The sequence below is a fragment of the Salarias fasciatus genome, chromosome 3 (assembly GCF_902148845.1).
Source record: "Salarias fasciatus chromosome 3, fSalaFa1.1, whole genome shotgun sequence".
NCBI lineage: Eukaryota > Metazoa > Chordata > Actinopteri > Blenniiformes > Blenniidae > Salarias > Salarias fasciatus.
The window spans coordinates 23,357,196-23,379,826 of NC_043747.1; the positions used below are offsets into that span (position 1 = coordinate 23,357,196).

Here is a 22,631-nt window from a genome sequence, read left to right on the forward strand (position 1 = left end):
AAGTTGTTCCACTTTCAGTTGGACTGAAAAACAACATTAGTTCAAATTTAAACAACGGATTCCTGAAAATCAGTGAAATTCAGAGCAGGACTCCAGCAGTCATTATTCTGATTCGGGCTCCGGCGGGATGAATGGTGGCCGCGGCACGGCGCCGCTAATGCCTCCGATGCGTCATTTATTTCACCGACGTGTTTCTAAACACAGCCGGCGAGTCAAAGAGCGGCGAGTCTGAAACCAGCTGACGGTCGTCATAAGAACCGCAGAAATTAGTGCCGTTAATCTGCGTTTACTAATGATCGTTTCCCAGAAATCACCAGCAGTTAGACCCTCTTCCTCCCTCACTCTCTCTCTCTCTCTCTCACACACACACACTTTCTGTAAATTTCCCCTGGGCCGCCTGTATCGAATCAGATCTAAAACGGTAATTACGCTAATGCTGCTCAACACTTTAATGTTTTTGCAGTCTCCATAAGTACCGGAGGGAAAAAGCCAGCTCTCTCGCTCTCTCTCTCTCTCACACACACACACACGTTATGGAAACAGAGCAACAGCTCGCTGCAGACTCAGATCCAGTAACCGTCCAGCTCTGAGCTCCACCTGAGGAGTTCAGGTCTTTCCCAGAAAACCAGGAAGTCCTCAGAGTGGACAGACGTCCGTCCCCACAGTGGACTCATCGGTCATCAGACCGTCTTCAGTTTGCCACCACGAATGAAGTGTTGACTGTTGTTGACTGTTATTAACTGTTATTGTAAAACCAACAGAGGCATGAGGACGTGTTTGTCTCTGCAGGCTCCACTGGACCCCACAAGAATAGTAAAACACACAGACTGTATGATCACGTCTTCAGGGGACGCTGCATTGACCGTCCATCAAATGTCTTCATGTAGAGACTCAAGAGTGTCTCTGCAAAGAGATCAAGAAATACATGTACATATCAATACTTTTACCATGAATGAATGAACTAAATTAACATTTTTACAAGAAATACTTTTTAATAACTACGTACTTTTGAGCTATGCATAAATTATATGAAAAAACAATAAATCGATATAAATTCAAGACAAAATTATGATTAATAATTGATATTGGATCATTACTCAATTATATATAAATTATACAATGAAATAAAGCAATAAATACAAACTTCTGGAGTACTTCTGAAAATATAATAAATGATTAAATAAATCATTCTAATAAATAAACACAAGTTTACACAACATTATTTATAGCACCATTCATGGGACGAAGCTTTTCTACAGCCTCGCTGAAAACTTCAGTTTAACTTTTGTTTTATCCACAAGTCACAATATAAAAAATAACTCATCAACTTTTATCCACATCCAGTGAGCAGAGCGACGGTTCACACACACCGGATTCACTCTCAACTCAAACACTCGCTTTATAACTTAATATTTACGTTAGAGCTTCACTTTACTCAAACGGATTTACACACACACACACACACACACACACAGGTGGCTGTGACTGAGCAGGTAGCAGAGCATGTCATCCTACTGAAGTATATGTGTGTAGCAGTCCACATACACACACAGAGAGCCGCTGTTAGTTTAACCTTTGACCTGTCAGGCTCATCAATAACCAGGAGGCCTGGAGAAGTGTGTGTGCTGTCTCATCTGTCTTCATTAGAGCCACGTGTGTGTGTGTGTGTGTGTGTGTGTGTGTGTGTGTGTGTGTGTGTGTGTGTGTGTGTGTGTGTGTGTGTGTGTGTGGGTGGGTAACAGCGGCGCTGACGCCCACACACTTGAGATACACGAGCGTTAACAGGGAAACGTTTCATCCATTTAAACAAAACGTTTTTTTTGAAAAGTTTAAAACACGACAAGTTGAACTCTAAACCAGCTCCTCATCTGACCTTTACATGACCTTTTAAAAGCCACAGATCACTGAATTCTCTTGTATTTGTATGAGAACAAATTAAAATTCTGTCTGTCCTCCATTTTTATAGATCTCAAGCGGACCGAGGACGGAGCCTTGAGGAACTCCAGAAAGTGTGTGAAGTGTGAAGCTCAGGAACTTTCTCCCACTGATCTCTGTCCTTCTGGATCAGCAGGAAGTTATTGCTGCGTGTCTGACGAGCACTTCCTGTTTCCATATCCGGCTCTCATCTGGTGTAACCGAAGGGTCATGTGACCTCGGCTGAGCCCAGTGACCTTTCACCTCTGTTGGTCAAGGAGCGAAGAAACAGCAAACAGAAGCTGAAGAAAGATTCACAGAAGTGTTGGCTGGACTGAGAGAAGCTGCGCCAGAAGAGCGCCTCGGACTCCTTGAGCCAGATTTACGGCCCGTTCTCCCAGTAGCTCTTCAGAAAGGCCGTTCTGTACACAGGGCCGTAAATCTGACCCCATCCAGCTGCTCTCCGGCGGCCTCCCGGCACGTTCTGGCTCCTCTAGAGAAGACAGAAGACGCCGGAGGAAACGCGAGGATGGGTTTATGGGAGCCGCCGAGCCCGGCGCGTGCTCGAACCGGCGATCTGCTTCTGCTCACACGCCTGAGACGGGGCGGCCGTCGCCGCGGCGATGACCAGATAACGCTCGCATGCTGCAGCTGCCAGCACTCCGAGAGAGACAGAGAGAGAGCGAGCGAGGACGGCAGAGGAAGGAGGGAGCGACGAAGATGAGAGGAGGAAGATGAGCTGCTGCCCAAACTGCTCCACCGCCGAGTCCAAGAGTATTTGAAGCTTATTAACTCAAATTACTCCAACAGATGAAGTCAGAAATGTCATCATTCGGACTCTCTACTAACTAAATCAGCTTCCTAAAAAACCTGATCAGACAGAATTAGACACTTGTCGATGTATTGATTTCCGGCAGGCGGAGTTCCTCAAGGCTCCGTCCTCGGTCCTCTGCTATTTAACACTGAGACGCTTCCTGTGGCTCATAGATCTCTTGTCACGACGATACAGACGACACACAGCTCTGTTTATCAGTGAATGACCTGTTACACTAAGTAGCTAAAATTAATAAATCTGTGCGTCAGGCTCATCTGAGGACTGCTGACTTTATCAAACTTTCCAAAAGATGACTGTTGACATGTGTTCCCTTTAATCGTTGATCCTCCTTTTAATGTGTTTCCTTCCTACCATCCTACCGGCTTTGTTTTACTGTTTTACTGTCTGGAAGGTTGAAAGGTTCCCCGTACCGTCGGTTCCGTCTGATCCGTCTGATCCGTCTTCACTGAATTCGACCTGAAGATGCTGCTTTTCATCTTCGTGAACTGATCCCAGATCTGCTCACGGTAACCTCATCGACCCGTCAGCAGAGTTCTCAGAAACCCGGCAACTGATCAGTAACCAAAACAAAGCGGCCTAAAGACAGCGCTGACATGAAGCAGGACGGACCGTCTCTACCAGTTCAGCCTCATTGAAGCGTGAAGGAGAAGAAAACACCGCGAGTAAACACAGAAGGAGAAGCTTTAAGAGTTGGAAGAAAACTCGGAAAACAAGCCGCTGCTGATACTTTCCTTTTATTCCATATTCGTCTGTTGGCGTTTGTCAACTTTATTAGTATTTGTTTCATTCATTAGTGGTTTAATACAATAGTGTGAGCAGTGCTTCTGTCGCCATGACAACAAAACATCAACCCCCCCCCCCACAAAAACAAACCCTGAGCAGCAGCAGCTGCAGTGTAGGGACTCTGGACAGGTTAAAGGTCAAAGTCAAGGACACTGAAACTCGAACAACTCCCGCTGGAATTAGCATAATGCTAACATGTAGCTGTCAAGCTAATGGAACAAGACAGATGTTATTCTAAAGCGCTGGCGAATTGGGAAACTTAATTCTTTCACTCAACTTCATGAGAAATTATTAATCTCATTGGCGACATTTATAGGAAAACATTAGCCAGACTATTAGCATAGCGCATGTAGTTAGCTACCTCTGAGAAAACTTTTTTTTTTATCCGTATAAAGTGCTAAAACAAACTAACCTTTGCTATATGTGCTCTTTTGAAAATCAAAACCTATTGAAAACCTAGCTGAAGTGTGTTAGCTTAGCACAGGAAGCAGCAGCCTTCCTGTCCTTGCGCTTGCCATGCTAACTTGCTCGCCATTTCCTGTCATCAACTGGGAATTCCAGCAAGTTCCACGAAGTGTGAACTTTAGTAATCTGTCCAGGCTGCTGGACGCTGCGAATGAGTTCTGCCCAGAGTCCGAACGCCGCGGAGCTGCTGCTGCTGCTTTATTGGCAGGACAAAATACAGCAAAGGCACATTCAACAGCGACGGCCCCGTTCCCTTTCTAACGTGGTGAAAACTAGACACATCTAAAAAACAATAATGGAAAATTAAAAAAACAAACTTGCTGAAATGACACAAAATGAAGGAATTTCCCTACGATTGAATCCCTTTTAGGACACCATGCAGACGGAACGCTGCGATTATTGCACCCGAGTGGAAGAAACCAAAGGAAGACGTTAGTTTGAGAAGAAAGTCTTAAATGTTGTGCTTCTGTTAGAAAACAAAGTGTTTTTTTTTTTTTTTTTAAATGTCGAACACTTATACAGCTCAGCTCAAGTTGATGGAAGACGCAGCAGCGTGTGCTCGGCGTTAGTACGACACTTTCTATACACTTTAATACAGGAGGCTTCGGAGCGGTTGCCAGGTTGGAAGTTTATCCCCCTTTTTTAAGACCCAGTAATTCAGACGTGATGACGATCCGAAGCTTGGGCGGCCCCCTCCCCCTCCTCCTCCTCCTCCTCCCTCCTGAGGTTGCCAGATCTGAGCGTCATCCCCCTCCAACATTCAAGTGTTCAGCAGGTTGTGTGTTCGGGGGGGGAAAACGGGCCGCCACGTCGCGTTCGCAGTAACATTCAGTTTTTCTGACGCCACCGATTTGATCTCAGTGCTTTCCGGCTGTTCCGCCAACAAAACAAGACGACGTACATTCAACTTGTGTTAAAAAAAAAAAACGAATAAGAGGCGAGACGGCGGCTACCGGAGGAAAGATGGCACGAAAACACGAGTTCAAGACTCGCGCAGGAAGACGAATGGCGAGGTTAGAGGCCCGGACGGCGTCCAGCAACAACCTCTCAGGACAGCAGCGCGACTTCTGACGGCCTTCCAGCGAACGCAGACTGCTCTAGAACATCAGGAGTCTCACAGTTCAGTCGTCTCTTGGTGAATAATTCACGAGTTCTCATTGAAAGAGATGAAAATTTTGTTTAGAAATTCAACAAAAGACCAAAACTCACCTGCGTGTTGGTTTTTATTAGTATAATTTAGGTGTAAATGGTGTATTTGTATATAAAGGTAGATTTCAGATTAGAATGAAGCTGAACCATCTGTTGTTATTCTTATTAAAAAAAATAAGAAAATTACATTTGTTGGATCTATATTCTGGAGTAATTGACCAAAACGTTGGATTTTTGCACGTAGGAGCAGTTTATGGAGCCTCAGAGGACGACGCTCGGCACACTGCAGTGTTTTAAACCAGTGTGGAGATTTGAAAGACGCCGTCTTCGGGGAGTTTTGGTCTTTTTGTCGGAAGAGAACTGGAGAAAAACCACCGGCTGTTCTCTGGTTGGATCTGATCTTTTTCAGGCTGCAGACTGAGCGGTTATCCGGAACCGACCCGGTGATCCAGGGAGCTTGGTCCAGGCTCAGGTGGGTGGAGTTGGTTAAGGTGCATAGGTACGTGTCGGCCGTGTCGGCCGCGGCGGCGGCGGCGGCGGCTGGTTGGACGGCGGCTGGTTTTCAGGTCTGGTGCTGCGCGATGAGGTTGCGGAGCTGCTTGATGATGGTGTCGATCAGCTTCTGCCGGTCTCGGTCGGTCTTCCTGAACTGGGCGAAGACGTTGTTCTTCTTGCTGGTCTCCTTCATCCTGGAGACGGAGACGGAGGACGTGTTAGGAGACGACTGTCCGGAGGGAAGGAGTCACACCGGCCAGACGCTCCCGTTAGTGCAGGAAACCGCAAGAATTCTACAAAAAAAACATGCCGGGCGACGTGCCGCCTGTGCAGAAGGACAGTCATGTGCGCCGGTGTTTTGTTCTGGAGTGTGGCAGACTTCCAGGAGCTTTAGGGGCCCAGCAGACCAGACAAGCCCCAGCAGGGCTGCTTCCGTCTGGGTAAGGAGAGACCACCAGGCCTGGGGCTGTCTGGAGGTACGCCGCTGAGCTATGTCTGAGATCACATGGCTGTGTGTGTGTGTGTGTGTGTGTGTGTGTGTGTGTGTGTGTGTGTGTGTGTGTTCATGAGACCCTAACAGTTTGTGTGTTTTCATTGTTTTGTTGTGTCTATTAGTAGGGGAAAAAAAAAACAGTCTGATTAGATGTTTCCGGCGTTCATGCTGTCAATAATCTTGTGATCAGTCTGTATGAAATTAAAGGCCGACCAACAACATCACTCACTCCCATCATGCAGCTGCCAACCGCGAACTAGAGTGGCGAGACGATGGCGTCTTCCTTACATCGCAGAAGCACTAATCAGTAAACCGATCGATTAAACAAACAATGATAATCATCGGTACAATGACAGTGACGAGCATCGCCGTCACACCGATGACAATCCAGGTCGTCCTGGTAGTTACCATAGTTACAGCAGAAATGATAATAATCAGTAAAGTTGGTGTAATTACCGTTACCATGGCTACCAATGGTACTGCTGCAGCACTAACAATCTCTTATGGTCTGAATGGTTGACTTTGTGTTATTAATAATTAAAGGTTTAATACAACATTTTGATTTCCGGGTGGATCACCTAAATAACTGATGGGTCTGTTTGTCAATCATTCTGACGAGCTGCTTTCGTAAGGCGGTTCTCCGCGCTTGCGCCCAATCAGCTTCTCCCTTTTGCGCATGCGCATTCAGAGTGTTTATGTAGCCGGTGAGCTTCTGAGCTCGTAATTACCGATGGCGAGTCTGACATAATGAAACTGTAGCTGTTTCGGAAAAAAAAAGCTTTATTTATGAGCGAGGCGGATCGCAGAAACTGTACAGAGCCGTGCACGCCGGAGAAGAGGAGATCGCGCTCGTACACTTCCGCGTTTTCTGGGAGAAGCAGGAGAGCCGGGCGGATGGTCTGGCGCATGCGCGTTGTTCAAAAAGTGAGTAACAGACGTGGGGCTTCGTCTTTTCGAGAAAATGTTGTATTCCACCTTTAATGATGATAATCGTCATTTGGTGATAAACATTGCTAACGTCAGTGTTACGGCAGCGATAATAATCTGTGATTTTTTTTGGTGTACAAATAATAATAACCAGCACAGCGGCGGTGATCAATAACGTAACAGCAATTAAAGTCACGATCATCGTGGCGTCGTCATGGCAACCGATTCTGATATAAATGTAATGTAAGCATACTTATCATTTTGGCAGTAATAATCAATACTATTGCTCTGCTGAGTTGGTTAACTTTGGTATCGTACTGCTAAAAAGTTCACCGTTGTGGATTGTGATGAACATGGAGGTGAAGTGCAGCACCAGAGGAGCAGTGATCTGCATCGTCACGACAACCGACATCGATATCATGACAAGAAACACTGATGTCGTTACGGCAGTATTGATCAATACTACTGTGGCTATAAACACCCGTAATGTTCAAGGTTGGTTCTTTTTGTTAAATCTACACTGTGGCCTTCACACATGCCTGAAACACACACACTCACACACACACACTGCGCAGCAGGATACTCACGGCTTCAGTAACCTGGGAAAACACGACGGACAGGAAAAAGAAAACAGCAGCTGAGACGGAAATGAAGAAGGTTCAAGAAATCTGAAGGACTGGATCAAATCAAGCGAAGCATTACGATAAACAGAGGTTTGGTCAATGTCAGCCAAATTTAGAAAAAAGATATAAAATTAATTGAATTTTTTTTTCATTCAAACAGAATTAAAAAAAATGAAAAACTGTATTTTTTCTAGGATCAAAATCCAAAAGAAATAGGATAAAAAAAAAAGGGGTGAAGCCACAAATCTGAGGAATTTGAAAAGTGCAACGTGAGAGTGACTGTGAATAGAATGAATGAATGAATGAATGAATGAATGAATGAATGAATGACTGAATGAGCGAGCGAACACTCACTTCTCCAGCAGCGTCAGTGCCGTGTTGGGGTTGACTCTCAGGTATTTGCAGCTGGGTTTCCCGTAGTCGGCCAGGTAGGTCGACCAATCCCACTGAGTGAACAGATCCAGCAGCTGGAGGGAGAGACGGAGAGACGGACTCATGAAAACCTGCTGCTGCACATCACAGTGAAGACAAACTCACACACACACACAGGTTCACTGGTTTCCATGACAACGTTTCAGGTAAGGATGCATGGTTTCTGTTTTAGAAACCTGAGGAGAACGTTTTCAAAACGATGTCCGTTTACACGGAAACACAGGAAACCATGCAGTTAGCATGTTGGGCCACGAGTTGATTGTCATGAAGCCAGGCGAGATTTTGGAAAGCTCCGTTGTCGAGTGAACGGGGAACCGAAACCCAGCGAGAGTTTTCAGTTTTCATTTGAAAATGTTGTGTAAACGGAGAAAAGAGCCAAAGACGGAGGAGAGAAGCCTGAAACAAGAGGAGGAGAAGTGTACTTTCTTCTCCTGAAAATGGACCACATTTCAAAGTGTTGCATAACCTGCTGAACTCCACCTCACACACACACACACACACACACACACACACGAGCGGGGAGCCCCAGTGAACTCTGGGTAACACCAAACACACACAGATCCAGAGAGAGAAACCATATGTGAGCGAGGGATGAGAGAAGAGGAGGAGGAGGAGGGTGGAGAGCAAAACCACATGTGTGGAAGGAAGAGAGAGAAAATGAAAGGGAGCGAAGACGGAGAGGAGGACGAGGGGCGAGGAAGGGCAGCGAGAGATGGCTCGATAAGACGGAGGTATTTAAAGTCTGGGTTGACGGTCCGATCCCCCGTCGGACCGTGTGTGGAGGTGGAGCCGAGTGTGAACGTGTTCATTTAATTAACGTCAATCTAAAGGAGGCCAGAGTCAGCTGTCTGGGAGGTTTTTCAAAATAATGGCATCTCTTTATTCACTATTTTGATTTTAAATTATTAAGTGAAACCATTACAATTATTTTAATGACTAAATATGGATGTTCTAAACATTTTTTTTTAATATAACGGTTATTCAAAGTACAAAAACTAAAAGCAAAACAAAAACATGGAATCAAACTGTCAAAATGTACGAGTGAAGGCGATCTGAAGCAGGTTTTATAGCTCTGAAAAACAGTGAGCGGAAGAAATAATATCCAAACAGGACAGTCTGGGTTCTTAAAGGTTGTTATTTCCATCATATTTGGAAGGACTCATGGGAAAAATAAGAGTTCGACTCACGGAGGAAAAACAGCAGCAGATTATTTCTTAAGAAAAACAAACATAAATTTAACTTAATGAGACCAAACAGGAAAGTTTTTCTTATTTTATTTTTATCTCCCATTGTTCCAGTTGATGGAGCCGAATCAATAAAACACTTAACAACAACTGGACGTGTGCTTCTCCTGCAGGTGTGACGGGTTCACGGCGGAGTCGAGGGGTCGCGACCTCTACCTGACTTCACCTCCCCGGAGTTATTCCTGAAAACAGGAAACGTCCTAAATATTTGCAGGTTCCTTCGGCTTCCCTTCCTTTCCTCCCTCCTTCGCTCCGCTATCGCCGCGCTCTCCTCCTCCTTTCCTTCCTCCCGGCGCTCCTTTCACTGCTCGCTCTCCTTTGTCCTCCGCTTCACCCTCGCGCGGCCGCGGTTCGACCCGCTAATCCTCCCGTATAAACAAACAGGTACGCGGCCGGGCGAAAGCCACTTACATAAAGAGGCCAGATCCTGCGGCGGCGTGGGAGAAACGTGCGCTCGCGGGCCGCGCCGCCGCGAGGACGTGTCGTTTCGCTCCTCCACCAACCGTGTCGGTCAGGGTGTCACCGTCACGACGGCGTCCCCGTCTCCACCGCTAGCGCTAGCTACACGGCGTCTCTTTGTGTCGATCAGACTGGATCGTTTCCAATTAGAGGATCAGACTGACGTGTTTACATGAAGACTGAATAAAGTGACTGGAACATCGAGATGTGGGAAGATTGCTTACAGTGGATCAATCCCAGAATGCTTTGCAGTTTGCAACAAGTGCACAGTATCACAGTAACAGACTTTATCCAAAAACTCCACAACATAGGAGAGTTTTTACACTTCTGCTGCATCTCTTTTCATGAATTTTGAAACGAATATCTGTGATCGGCTGAAAAGCAGGACTAAATTTTCACAACATGAAACATGAATTAACATTAAACTCATTTCTATTATAGTGACACCCCACAGTACTATTTGAAAAGATTCATCACTCTTGGTTCAAAAGGGAATCAAATAAAGGTACAAGCAAAATTAGGAAAAAATAAAGCCAAAAACCACAAGAAATGGGGAAAAAAGTGACAGAACGGCTTAAAAAACGCGAAATGTTGAGAATTTCTAAAAGAAGAACATAAAGATGGTTGGGAAAAAAGGAGGTAAAATGGTTAAAACTAATAAAATTTTGGAAATTGTCAATAAAAAATTCATGAAAATTGGAGCAAAACTGTTAAAAGCAAGTAAAAAATTATTAAAATTTCATAAAATGTTCAGTATTCTGTACCCTCACTTCATAAATGCATCATAACATATAGCTTTTCTATGTACATCAAACTTCCTGAGCTGACATTCGCCTCATTTTAAAGGTTCAATGTGTTTTGGAGCCTCAAAGCGACTGGCTGAAAGTCACAGAAAAGGCTCTTTTGGTCATAAAGGCTGCAGAACCCTGGTCTAGTTAAACTGCTGTAGGCCTGCCTCGTTTCCATGGCAACGTTTCATCTGGAAACAACTACAACATTTTGAAAAAGAAACAGTTTTCATGTCCACTAAGCGTGTGAAGAACAGTTTAGCAGGGCCGTGGTGAACAGGACCAGCAGCAGCGTTTCCAAAAAGTGGTGTTTTCACTGTTGTCATGTAAACGGATCCAAAATGTGACAAAACTTCTGCGTTAGCGGGACGTCAAGACTGTTTATTGACATTCAGACATGGCCGTTACGTTTCACCCTTCGGTCGGCGCTCCCTCCTCTCTGATCCCATCTGAAGTGTCTGATTTCATCAGGTCTGCAGCGGGCGGATTAATCCACTGATCTCAGCCTGTTTTTCATTCCTCTCCACTGTTGCTTCTGTGGGATTTCACTGTTTGTTCTCGGTGGAAATGTCATGAATTTACGATATAAACAAAACCGAATCGTTCACAGAGCGCTTCAGTTTTTAACTCCTCCAGGACTGAACTGAGACTCTGAACGTGGTTCACAGAGAGAAAAAGAGCAAACGAGGACAGATTTACAGGTAAAAGCGGGAAAACTCCGAGTTCCCAGACAACCGGAACGCATCGGCGTGGTTCAAACGGTAGGAGGAGATCAGCGAGGAGGGAGGACAGGATGGAGAGATAAGACCGGCTTTATTGGAAAAGAGATGAAGAAGGAGAAGAGGAGGAGGGAAAAAGGGAAAGCGTTCCAAAAAGAACCAGCCACACACGAGCCGGCAGGTCCACACACACCTGACCCAGCGTTCACCCTCCGCACACACACACTCAGTCAAACTGGTCGGCGGCAGGTCTCTCTCTCTTCACCTCCCGCTGAACTCCTCCCTCCGTCTCGCTCCCCCTCGCTCACCTCGCCGTGACCTCCCCCCCCCCCCTCCCCTCTCCGCCGCTATCGCTGCCGTCTCCTCGCTCGCCCACATTATTGCTTCCTCCGATTCTTCTGGGGGGGGGGGACGAGCGGAGGGAGAGAGAGGAGCCATGCGTCGCCTCTAAACTTCTCCTTGTTTGTGTTTTGCCTCGTTTTTCTGGCTGCTGATGGCTCCTTCACCTCCCCTCATCCCTCACTCCCCTCCTCGCTGCTCTCCATCACCTCCACTCTACCCTCCAGCTTCGCTCCGTTCTGCAATTTTCTTACCTTTTCACCTTCCTCTCTTTTTTTTTTTAAACTTTATCGCTTTCCCCCTCTTCCTTCACTCGTTTTCTACTCTTCATACATTTTACTGAGATGTACTGAGACCAGGACGAGTTCGAACCTTTAGCTTTAAGCTGATATTGAGTCAGAAGAAGCAGGAGTCGCTCATTGATCGATGATCAGAAGAGTATATCTTGGTTATTGGTGGCTGGCTGCGAGCCGGCTTCTGGGGCGGTACTTATGGTTTTGTCCGAAAAAAAGCAAATCAAACCAAATGAAGGCGTGAAAACTAAACCAAACTGTGAGAATTGGGAGGGAAAGTGGACCCGACTCGGACTGGAGGGTAAATCAGAGTCCATGTGTCAGTGAGAATCAAATGAGCAGAAACCGAACTGTTTTTGACATTTTCAATCCAGACGTTTGACCTCCAGTTAAAAGCAGAGAAAGCGCTCCACAGCTGAAAAACACCACTTTCTCTGACGCTCGTCTGTCATCGGCCGTCTCCTCCCTCCCTCCATCGCTAAATCCCCACTTAACTCCGGGGTTCAGAGGTCGCAGACGGACGCAGACACCCGTCACTCATGTTTTCTTCTGCCTGTCGGCTGGGAGTGTGTTTAAGGTCAAACCCGGGAGAAGAAAGCGAAGCGGTCCGAGGAGGACGGGGCGTCTCCACACCTGTCTGTCAACACCTGTCGCTCCGGCCGGGGCTGAGCTTTCTCAGAGGAGATAACCAGGGTTTGACTCGCATCCTGGGAAAAACAACACCGGCGGTCTGCCGTCCCTCAGCTGCTTCCTCTCAGATTAACGCCAAAGAGTCTCGCTCTGAAAGACTTCACGCTCGGAAAGTCAGGAGGCTTCTAAAAGGTCAAAGAGGAACAGAAAATTAATGATGTCTCAATGAGATCAAGAAGGTTTGGGTCTAACAAAAAGCTTTAGGATGGATCGCCAAAAATCCTCTTGAAGGAACAGTGATGGACGCGTTGTCCTGATGGAGCCGCTGATTCAAACAGATAAAACAGTGACGGATATGAAAATGTGTGTTTTACTGAACCGACCCCTCCTTCCTTCACTCGGTGAATTCTATCCGAAGTGAGAAAGCCCAGCTGGGACGCGAGTGTCTCCGACCCAAAACACAACGTGACGGACGAACTGCAGGAAAACAGACGTTCCACTTAACCCTTCGGCCGCCTGCCGACCCCTGAAAACAAGAGGTCAAAAGGTTATCGGCCGACACCGATAAGCTACCGACTCTGTGAGCTCAAACAGCCCCGACTTTCATTTTCCTGGAAACTCCACATGGTGAGCCTGCTGGTTCTGCTCCCGCGTCTTCAGCTATGACTGGAATGAGGCGAGCTTCGGATGTTTATCGCCGCTCGACGGGGAGCTAATTTTAGGCCGGCGCTGCCGGAGCCAGGAATCAAATCAAAACCAAACGCTCGCGTCTTTGTAAATCTGGTTCCTGCGACCGCAGCGCCGCCGCCAGCGACCACAACGCAACGCGAGCTGCACGCCACGCTCCTTGCAGGGCGACCGCCGCGCCGGAGAGGGCCGGCTGCTCGAATTTCAGGATTCTCCAGGCTTGTTCTCCTCCAGTAAACAAGAGTTCAGTGAAATAGTAACACGGCTGCTCTTCACTGCAGGACTCCTCAAAGTTACTCGCAGTGAAATTTCATTTTGCTGTCAGGAGTTACTCAAAGACTGATTCAACCCTCCAGCGAGGGCTTTAGTGAAGAAGTAACCATGGCAACCAAGTGCAAACGCCTCAAGTTATAGAGTGTTTTTAATGATCAGCAGAGAGACAGCAGCTCCTCTACGGTTCTCAAAGCCACTGAGGTAATTTAGGGCTCATGCTTTCTCTCAGCAAGCAGGAGTTTAGTGGAATAACAACAGAGAAGATGAAACTGAGCAGGTGACTCGGTGGCAGAAGGGTTTACACACCGAAACGCCCATTTCGTCGACTCCCAGTTCGTCTGCTACCTTTTCGGCAAACATTCCCATTTCTTCTACTTTTGTCAACTTCAACATTAGACCACCAAAATAACATTAATTATGGAAGTTATTTAAGAAACAGGATATTTATTATGAAAACTGCTACAACAGCTATTTATTTCAGATATTATTAATGTGTTCATGACATAGAAATGACCTTAAAATAGGCCTTCGGAAACAGCTTTTTATTTTGTCTGCTTTTGTCTGCTGCATTTTTGTACCACCAAAATGCTAATAACTCTTAAAGTTAGTATATTCATGATAATAAAATGATTTAAGTAGCTGGCAAACTGTCTATTTCTGAGTTCGTGGACTCTGCCTGCCACTTGTCTGGCTTGTAAAAGAGCTTGTAAATTTTCCATTGTGCATTTGTAATTGTCAATGTAAACTGTGATAAAGTGAATTGATCAATTTGTCAATGTGAACTGTGATAGATAAAGTGAAATGTTGAAAAAAAAAATGGTGTTTTGTGTTGAAGTTTAGTATTTAAAAGGGTAAGAATGGGTCAAAATATAGTATTACAGCAAAACCTGTGGAAAAGTAGTGAAACATACACAGTAGACGAAATGGGAAGTTACCGGTGGAAGAATCTGAGACGTGTCTGAACGGTCGTTAGCATTAGCATTAGCACTGCACCACTCTGACAGGAACTATAGAACGACTGTGGAGTCTGAAGACAACGTTTGATCATTTATGAACACGTTGAGACATGCCTGGATTTCTGAACGTTTCTGGATGTTTCCGAGCGTCTCTGAACTCTGAGCTACCTCACGTACTGACTTCTCCCTCACTTTGTTTCCTCTCCCTCCCTCCCTCTCTCGCTCTTCACCAGCAGTGACAGGGAAGTTGTGCGACCTGCTAAAAAAAAAAAAAAAAAAAAAAAAAGAAGTGAGAGGGCTGAAATGGAACGAGTGCGGAGTTTAAAAAAAAAGAAAAGAAAGAAAACAAAACCGATAGAAGAGTGCTGGTGGTTCAACCAGGGGTCTCCGCTGTCAATTAGACACTGCGCAGACGGAGAGAGGGAGAGCGAGAGAGAGAGGTGGACGGACAAGAGAGAGAGGAGGTAAACGAGAGAAAACTCAAAAAGAATGATTGGGGAAATATTACGGGACTGCAGCAGAAAAGGGAAAGAGGAGGTCAGGCGGAGGGTAACTGGATGTTACGGAGGAGGAAGAAGGAGCGAGCTGAGAAACGGGGAGACGATAAACGAGTGCGGGCTGAAGTCAGAGGGGCCTGCTGGGAGCAAATAAAGACGGAACACTCCAAAACAAACAGGGCGGCTTTTAGCTCCGCTGCCGGCTCAATTTAGACTCAGACACTTCCAAAAGGTCACTTCGACCGCCGGCGTTTCCTCCTTTCTTAACGGACTATTGAGTGCGGACACTTTCCAGAGGTTAGTTCTGGGACGACTGGTCCATTCAGGGAAAAATATCAGCAGGTGAAACTGACGATCGCTCCGAAATGAACACATTCTTGACTCTTTAAGGGCAATTTGTGTCAGTTTCGGACACACTGAAAGTTAATTTGCACAGATAATGTGTGACGGATAATTTACTTCCTGATCTGAGCCAACTGATGATCCATAAGCCCCGCCCCCTCCATTCTGCTTTATAAGCAGCGTTTCAGCTTCCGCCACCACGACACTGACTCAGAGTGGTCCCAGTGTGTGAGGCTGCAGAAAATCATGAATCTGGAACACACTCTGCTTTATTCGTGGTAAACAGGTAAATTTCAAGAAACAAATAGAAAACAAAAGAGAGTGTGTGGGAAACACACTCAAACATGACACTAGAGGGTAAATGATCCACAAGAGACAGAAAAGCCAGAAGATAAATGAATAAAAAGACACAAAAACTGACAGTACAGGACAAAAACAGGCCATTTTGTAGAGAAATCAGCAGAAACGAGGAGCAGAAAGGACAAAAAAATGTATCATGAAGACTAAATATTGATTACAAAGGAACAAGAAACACGCAATGAACCAAAAATGATAAAAAAGGAAAGTGAAACATATCAGTTTTGATCACAACAAAAACCAAAAAGTTTGAATTGAGTGAAAAAAGACAAAAAACGACTGATGGAAATGATGCTGAAGGCAAAAAGAAAGGATTAGATGGAGAAGAATCGGTCCAAGAACATCCAATTAATGATGAAGAAATCGAGTTCTATGTCTTTTTTCTTCATCTCAGATAATTAAGAGATTTGATGGCTGAAGACAAATGATTATTTTTATCTGGAGGAAAATCAAAGGAAACGTGTGTTTTAGTGTCACAGCCTGAAGACGCCGATCTGACTGCTCCGAACGGCGCGACAAAGTTCCAGAAAACATGAGATGCAGCGTCCCAACTTTTTTGGCTTGACCATGAGATGACCGCAAACACACACAAAAACACACACACACAGGAAGGGGTGTAGAGGCAGGTCGTTTCGGGGGAGGGGCGAGCTGACGGAGAGGTCGCGGCTGATAACGCTCAAACAATGACCCGACCCGGTCGACTGTACCGATCCACAAGTCACTCCGATTGTTGTGCAACTTCACATGACTCGGAGCTTTTTTAATAACGTGTGTGTGTGTGTGTGTGTGTGTGTGTGTGTGTGTGTGTGTGTGTGTGTATCTGTGGGTTCGGGCCACCTTGACCCCTCCCCTCCCCTCCCCCGATCCCTGACCGCTACTTGACCATCAGTCGGAAGTTGGGAGAGCGGTCGCTCTCGAGCCGTCCAATCAGCTGGCAGGAGACTCCTGCTGCCGTGACCACCGCCTGACCTGTTGTCACGGCGATAAGGCCGGCCACAGACGGGCCAGGAAGTTGAAGCAGGGGCCGAGAGAAACACACACATACGCAAAAACACACGCGCACACACATACACACACACACTATTACAAACTACTGCAAATGTTTGTGTGCAAGCGCGACTTCAAGTTACATGACGGGAATTCTGAAGTTTGACAGAGGCGTTCTGTAGTACACAAGTGTGTGCGTGTGTGAGAGAGAGTCTTAAATATCAGATAAGGATGTTTTTGGTGGAGGGACGGCTCGTTCTCACCCCTCCCTGGCACCGGTACTTATCCCACTGACCTCGCACTGCACCCACTCTGATCTGAGTGTGTGTGTGTGTGTTTCTGATGAGACATCAGCTTTCTTGTAATCGCACTTTCAGGAGGAAGCAGAATTTCTCTTTTTTTTTTTTTTTTTCCCTTTAAGATGAGGCAATTCACCGAGTCGGCTCCAACGAAATATGAAACACAAAGAGGGGAAAAAAAAAAATGAAAGAGAAGTTTAAGAATCACTTTTCCTTCTTTAAACTTCTGACAGTCGCAATTCTGTCAGATTACCAGCATGCAGAGCGAGAACAGGAAGCTATCCTTCACTCAAGCAGGCTAATGCTAATCACAGCTACTGAAGATACAGGCTAAAGTCAGGATTAACAAAGACCTCCTCCCTCGTTAAACAGGAGCTTAGCGAAATAGTAACACTGGAAGCAATGTTCCAGCTAAAGTGAATAGTTACGAGTCACTGTGGACAAAAAGTATCAGTTGATTGGCAACGTCACGCCTTTAGCTGTCGTCTTCAGTGTTTACTTTATTAAATATGTGCACATTCCTCTTTTGGCAACTTTTCCAAGTCAAGATTTCATTTCTTTTTGGTGTCAGCTCACAAAACAACTATTGGAAAACTGCTCCAAAGGTGTAACTTTTAGAAAATGTTCTGATTCCACCACCGTGGAAACAGAGAAAACTATTCTGAAACGCCACGGCGTACTGTTCTCTGTGGTTTCAACGACAGCGCCAACCAGTGGCCCAACACGCTAACTACACCGTTTTCAACATTTCTGCAGTTTCCATGGAAACGGACATCATGTTGTGTCAACCTGTAAAAAGTTGAACTTCTCTGAAAGTGGAACACAGTCACTTGAGGCGCTGTCATGGAAACGGGGCCTCGGTCAGCAGGAGAGACAGCGGCTCTGCAACCCGCTGAAGTCGGTGTTTTTGCCGTGCAGCTGAACTCTTTTAAGTCACGCTGCTGAGAAGTTCTCACAGTGCAGCAGCGGCGGACGTGTCGCTGTCTCTCCCCCGTCCAATAGAGCGGCGGGCGAGCATTTAGATGTCCGTCCGCTGCTCTTTCACCCCTCCGCGCTCCTCCATTCGTTGGCGGTCGGACGGCTGAAGGGAAGCGTCGGCCTCCCGAGGAGAGAGACCACCCCGGACGGGCCTATCGCTTTCACCTGACTGCACTCTTTCACCCGCTCGCCCCTCGCTTCGCCCGCCCCTCGCTCGTCCTCGGCGGGTTCAGAAGCGGGCCAGGACGCTCCTTCCTCCTCCTGTCATCTTCCTTTTGGACTCATTCATCGCTCCCTCCTTTTCTTCTCTTCACTTTTATCCTCCTGCTGCTGCTGCTGCTGATCCACCTGCTGCTGATGTGGCGTTCTGCGTGTGTGTGTGTGTGTGTGTGTGTGTGTGCTGGCCGCCATTCAACCCCGTTTATCTGTGATGTCGTAAACAGTCCTCCTACTGAACCTACACAGAGACAGATGTCCTGGTGTGACCACAGCTCTCAGGAATGTGACAGCAGCAGATTCTTCTGCCTCCTTCATCTTTCTGACCTCGTCCGTCTCGCTCCTGTCCCCGTCCTCACCTCTGTCCTCTTCCTCCTCCGCAACGCAGACACTCTATAAATCACGCGCTTGAAAAATAGCCTTAAATAATCGGCGGGACGCAAGTAAAAGCCGTCGGGACGGCGGCTCGGTGACGCCTTCTGCTCGCGATATCTGTGGAAAAGCTGCGAACGGCGCGGATCGCGGCCAGCGGCGGCTCCGCAGTAAATTCAAAAACGGAGACAAAACTGACTCCAGATGGAGTTTAGATTAAACAAAAAAACAGCAGCAGGTGGACGAACCAAACACGGCGAGAATCAGGTTCTATTCTGAGTATCTGTGTCACTTCAGGCCGAAAACATCCATCATCATCGTCATCATCATCATCGGTCTCAGAGTCACTCTCAGGTCACCCCGGCTGGAGGAGAAGTCTGGACCAAACTCCTGGAAGTGATTCGCGCTGACATAACCCCAGTTTAGTGGCGGCCCGAGAAGAAAATCCATTTCTCCTCATTCCCGGGCCGCTCCGGAGGAGAAACCCGATGCCGTCGATAGCGGCTGCTAAATAAAGAAGCGTGGGGGTAAACAAGAGCGCGGAGGCAGAATCTGACTGTGAGCGATGGCTTCCTGGAGGAGTGCATCATCTTTTCCACGGCGGCGGGACGGCTGGGAGGAGGCCGGCGGCCGGCGGAGCGCCGCGGCAGGAACAATGAAGTGACAAACAAACCAAGTGCGCTTTTCCTGCTGCGCTGATGGATCGACTCGCTGCCGGAGAGCCGGGGCCCAAACCGACGCTACGAGGAGCGAAGAGGAGGAGGAGAAACCAGGGAAGGAGGAGGAGGAGGAGGGAGAGGAACCAGAGCGTGGAAGGAAAGAAGAGTTCAGAGAATATAGAAACTCTCCAGGTTGGCATTTGGATAAGTGAGCAATGGATTTGGTGGAGCTCAGTCCTTCCACTGGGGGCAGTCTGGGGTTCAGCGTCTTGCTCAAGGACACTCCGACAACGGAACAGACGGGGAATCAAACCTGCAATGATTCTGAATGGGACATTGGCACTCTATCCACTGGGCCACAGACACCCCACAAACACGTCTTGAGGTCCTGTTTATTTACGGTGTTTTAAAGGTGAAAACGCAAAAACCCGTCTCCGTGGAAACGGGGGACAATGCAACTTCATGAGAACGTTTGGGCTCCGTCTCCATGGAAACCGTGAACAATGCAACTTTATGAAGATAATATTGCGCCATCTCCAAGGAAGCAGATGAAAACAACTTCCTGAAAATGCTCAGACTCCGTCTCCATGGAAACCAGAGAAGATGGAACATTTTGAAAATGCCCCAACTATGTGGGAACGGGGGGGAAAGTGCAACTTATTGAAAACATTTCAACTCCGTTTCCACAGAAAAGGGGGGAAATGCAACTTCCTGAAAACACCCGCGCTCAGTCACCGCTTTCAGTAGAAAGCGAAAAATCTGCTCCTGGTCCTCCACGGGCGTAGTAAACAGCTGTTGTACACATGTTTAGTAGAAAGACGATAAGAACAATGTTTTTCTCCAGAGTGTCAAGATTCCCAGTCCAGATTCTCCTGGTCCTGGTAGTTTTACAGTTGCCGGTCACCATTTTAACAATCCAACTCAGTGGTCTTTACATGTGTAAAGCAAATTGTTGTGGTTTCATGACAAAATACAAACAGCTCCCACCAGTGGCCAAACATGGTAACTACATGGCTTCAGTCAGGCTGAACGATATGTCAGCATGGAAACGAGTACCAAACCGATCAGTAAGACTGGTCCGAGATAAATGTACTAAAACAGGTTCAGTCTTGGTTCTGATATTAATATAGGAATTTCAGAGATATAAGTTCAGATGACTTGTGTTTGTTCAAGTATATGAGTGTTTTAAAGTTATCCTAAAACTAACACTGCAGTTCAATTACATTTGTTTAGCATTTTCTATATAAAGAAAATAAAGAAATTATTTTTAAATATTCAGTGTTCACATAGTTTTCCATCAAAAAATCTTCAAAGAATCGTGTTCTCGTATCAATATCGGCCATAACCTCAAGATCATACTGAATATTTCCAATATTTATATATCAGTAGTGTAGTGCTAGTTGTGTAAATATGGCCTAAAGCTTTGATCGGTCAAGAATTTTGGGGAGTTGTTTCATCAAGAGTCTTTTCAGCAGCTGAGTCTTTGTGTGGTATTCTCTATTCGAAGCTCTGCTGATGGATTTTCTCCTGCTGTTTGTTCCTCCACTCTGTTTCATGAATATTATTATCAGCTGGCAAAATGCTTCATTTCTTCCTCGCAGCTCTGTTAAAAAGAAGCTGTTGCACATGACTGATCGTGTCCTTGGAGCTGTACCGGAAAAGCTGGACTGTCCAAACTATTTATTCATTTTATTTTTTTCCAAGTGACGTTTCACTGTTACATAAGTAAAAAAATATGCGGATCTTTTCTAAATTCAGCCATTTCGACACCCAGTTTTGTTTCTGTAGCATTCTCCATGAGGTTGAGTCAACATTGCTAAGAAAGAAGAAAATTGGTGGTGGCAGGACTAAAAAAAAAAAAGAGAGAGAATTAAAGTTCAATAAATTGAGGATTTAATGGAAAATGTGACTGAGGAGAGAAAGAGAAAAACTTTGTGTTAAAGAGAGACAGAGGAGAGAATAGATGAATGGATGGAATTTGACTGACTGTGGTCAACCGGAGGAACGAACCCGGGACCAATCAATGACACACACACACACACAACACACAACACACACACACACAATGGAGGGCCAGCCAAAGGTTTGAAGTAACCACAGACTTCTGGATGTTCTAAATATAGACAGATTGATAGAATCTGTGGAAAAGGGCAGCCTACACACACACACACACACACACACACACACACACACACACACACACACACACACACACACACACACACACACACACACACACACACACACACACACACACACACACACACACACACACACACACACACTTCTGCTCCATCAAATTATTTAGCAATTGGACAGAACAGGACAAAGCTGCTGACAGCTCAGATAAGCTTGTTACTTTAAATCAGCCTTTTTCAAGAAATCAAAAGAAATCTGGCAACGGGGAAGTTTCTGTGTGTGTGTGTGTGTGTGTGTGTGTGTGTGTGTGTGTGTGTGTGTGTGCGCGTGCGTGCATAAGAAAAGCGCTGAATCAATAAGTCGAGCTGTACTTGATGGTTCTAACCAAGTATTGCGGGCATTGTTGTGGGACGCCATGTTTTCAGCCTTGGCTCCTCATGCTTGAGTGTTTCGCCACACATCATTACACTCCGGATTGTGACACCGCACCGCACACTCGGTTTCAGACAATCACCACGTTTTCATCCAGGATATTATATTCGGCAGTCACATCACTCACTAAAGCATTTTAGCACATTTTCTGGTCGACCACCAAGCATCAAGTACTGGAGTTAGTTGTTCAGACCACATATTGTGGTACAACACCATATATTCTGCTTGTTGTTAATTCTGGGACAACATGATGTATTCTGACATTATTCTATGTATTTTGGGAGATTACATCATATGTTCTGTATTTACATCATGCATTTTGGTAGATTACACCATATATTGTATAGTGACACCATCTGTGTTGGTACGTTGCACCATATCTTCAAGGTTTAATTGACGCATTCTGGCAGATCACACCATATATTCTGCATTTACACCATCTATTTTTGGTAGAGAACACCAAATATTCTGGATTTACATCATCTGTTTTGTTAGATTACACCATATATTCTGGATATATACCATCTATTTTGGTAGATGACATCATATATTCTGGATATATATATATATATATATATATATATATATATATATATATATATATATATATATATATATATATATACCATCGATTTTAGTAGATTACACCACATATTTACAAGATTTAGATTTCCATGTATTCCTGTAGATTATATCATATATTCCGTCTCCATGTTTATTTTGGTACTAGATAGAGTATTTGTGGCATTATTCCATGTATTATGGTGGATTACAGCATGTATTTAGGTAGATTAACACCATGTACTCTGGCTCCAGGCCAGGCATTTTGGTAGATTACGACACGCTTTC

General features: G+C 45.7%; 1 protein-coding gene across 2 annotated transcripts in view; it reads right to left on the reverse strand.

Moving 5' to 3' along the window:
• Positions 1–3,467: 3,467 nt before the first annotated feature.
• Positions 3,468–22,631, reverse strand: part of exoc6b (exocyst complex component 6B) — a 78,206-nt gene continuing 59,042 nt past the window's right edge. The window contains exons 21-22 of one of the 2 annotated variants that reach the window (XM_030088072.1): positions 8,039–8,151; positions 3,468–5,835 (exon numbers count right to left, since the gene is read on the reverse strand). In XM_030088072.1, the coding sequence (XP_029943932.1) occupies positions 5,709–5,835; positions 8,039–8,151 (240 nt within the window). In that variant the 3' untranslated portion in view covers positions 3,468–5,708. Of the gene's footprint in view, positions 5,836–7,629; positions 7,661–8,038; positions 8,152–22,631 lie in introns of those variants that run through there. The other variant, XM_030088073.1, reaches the window with a different exon arrangement.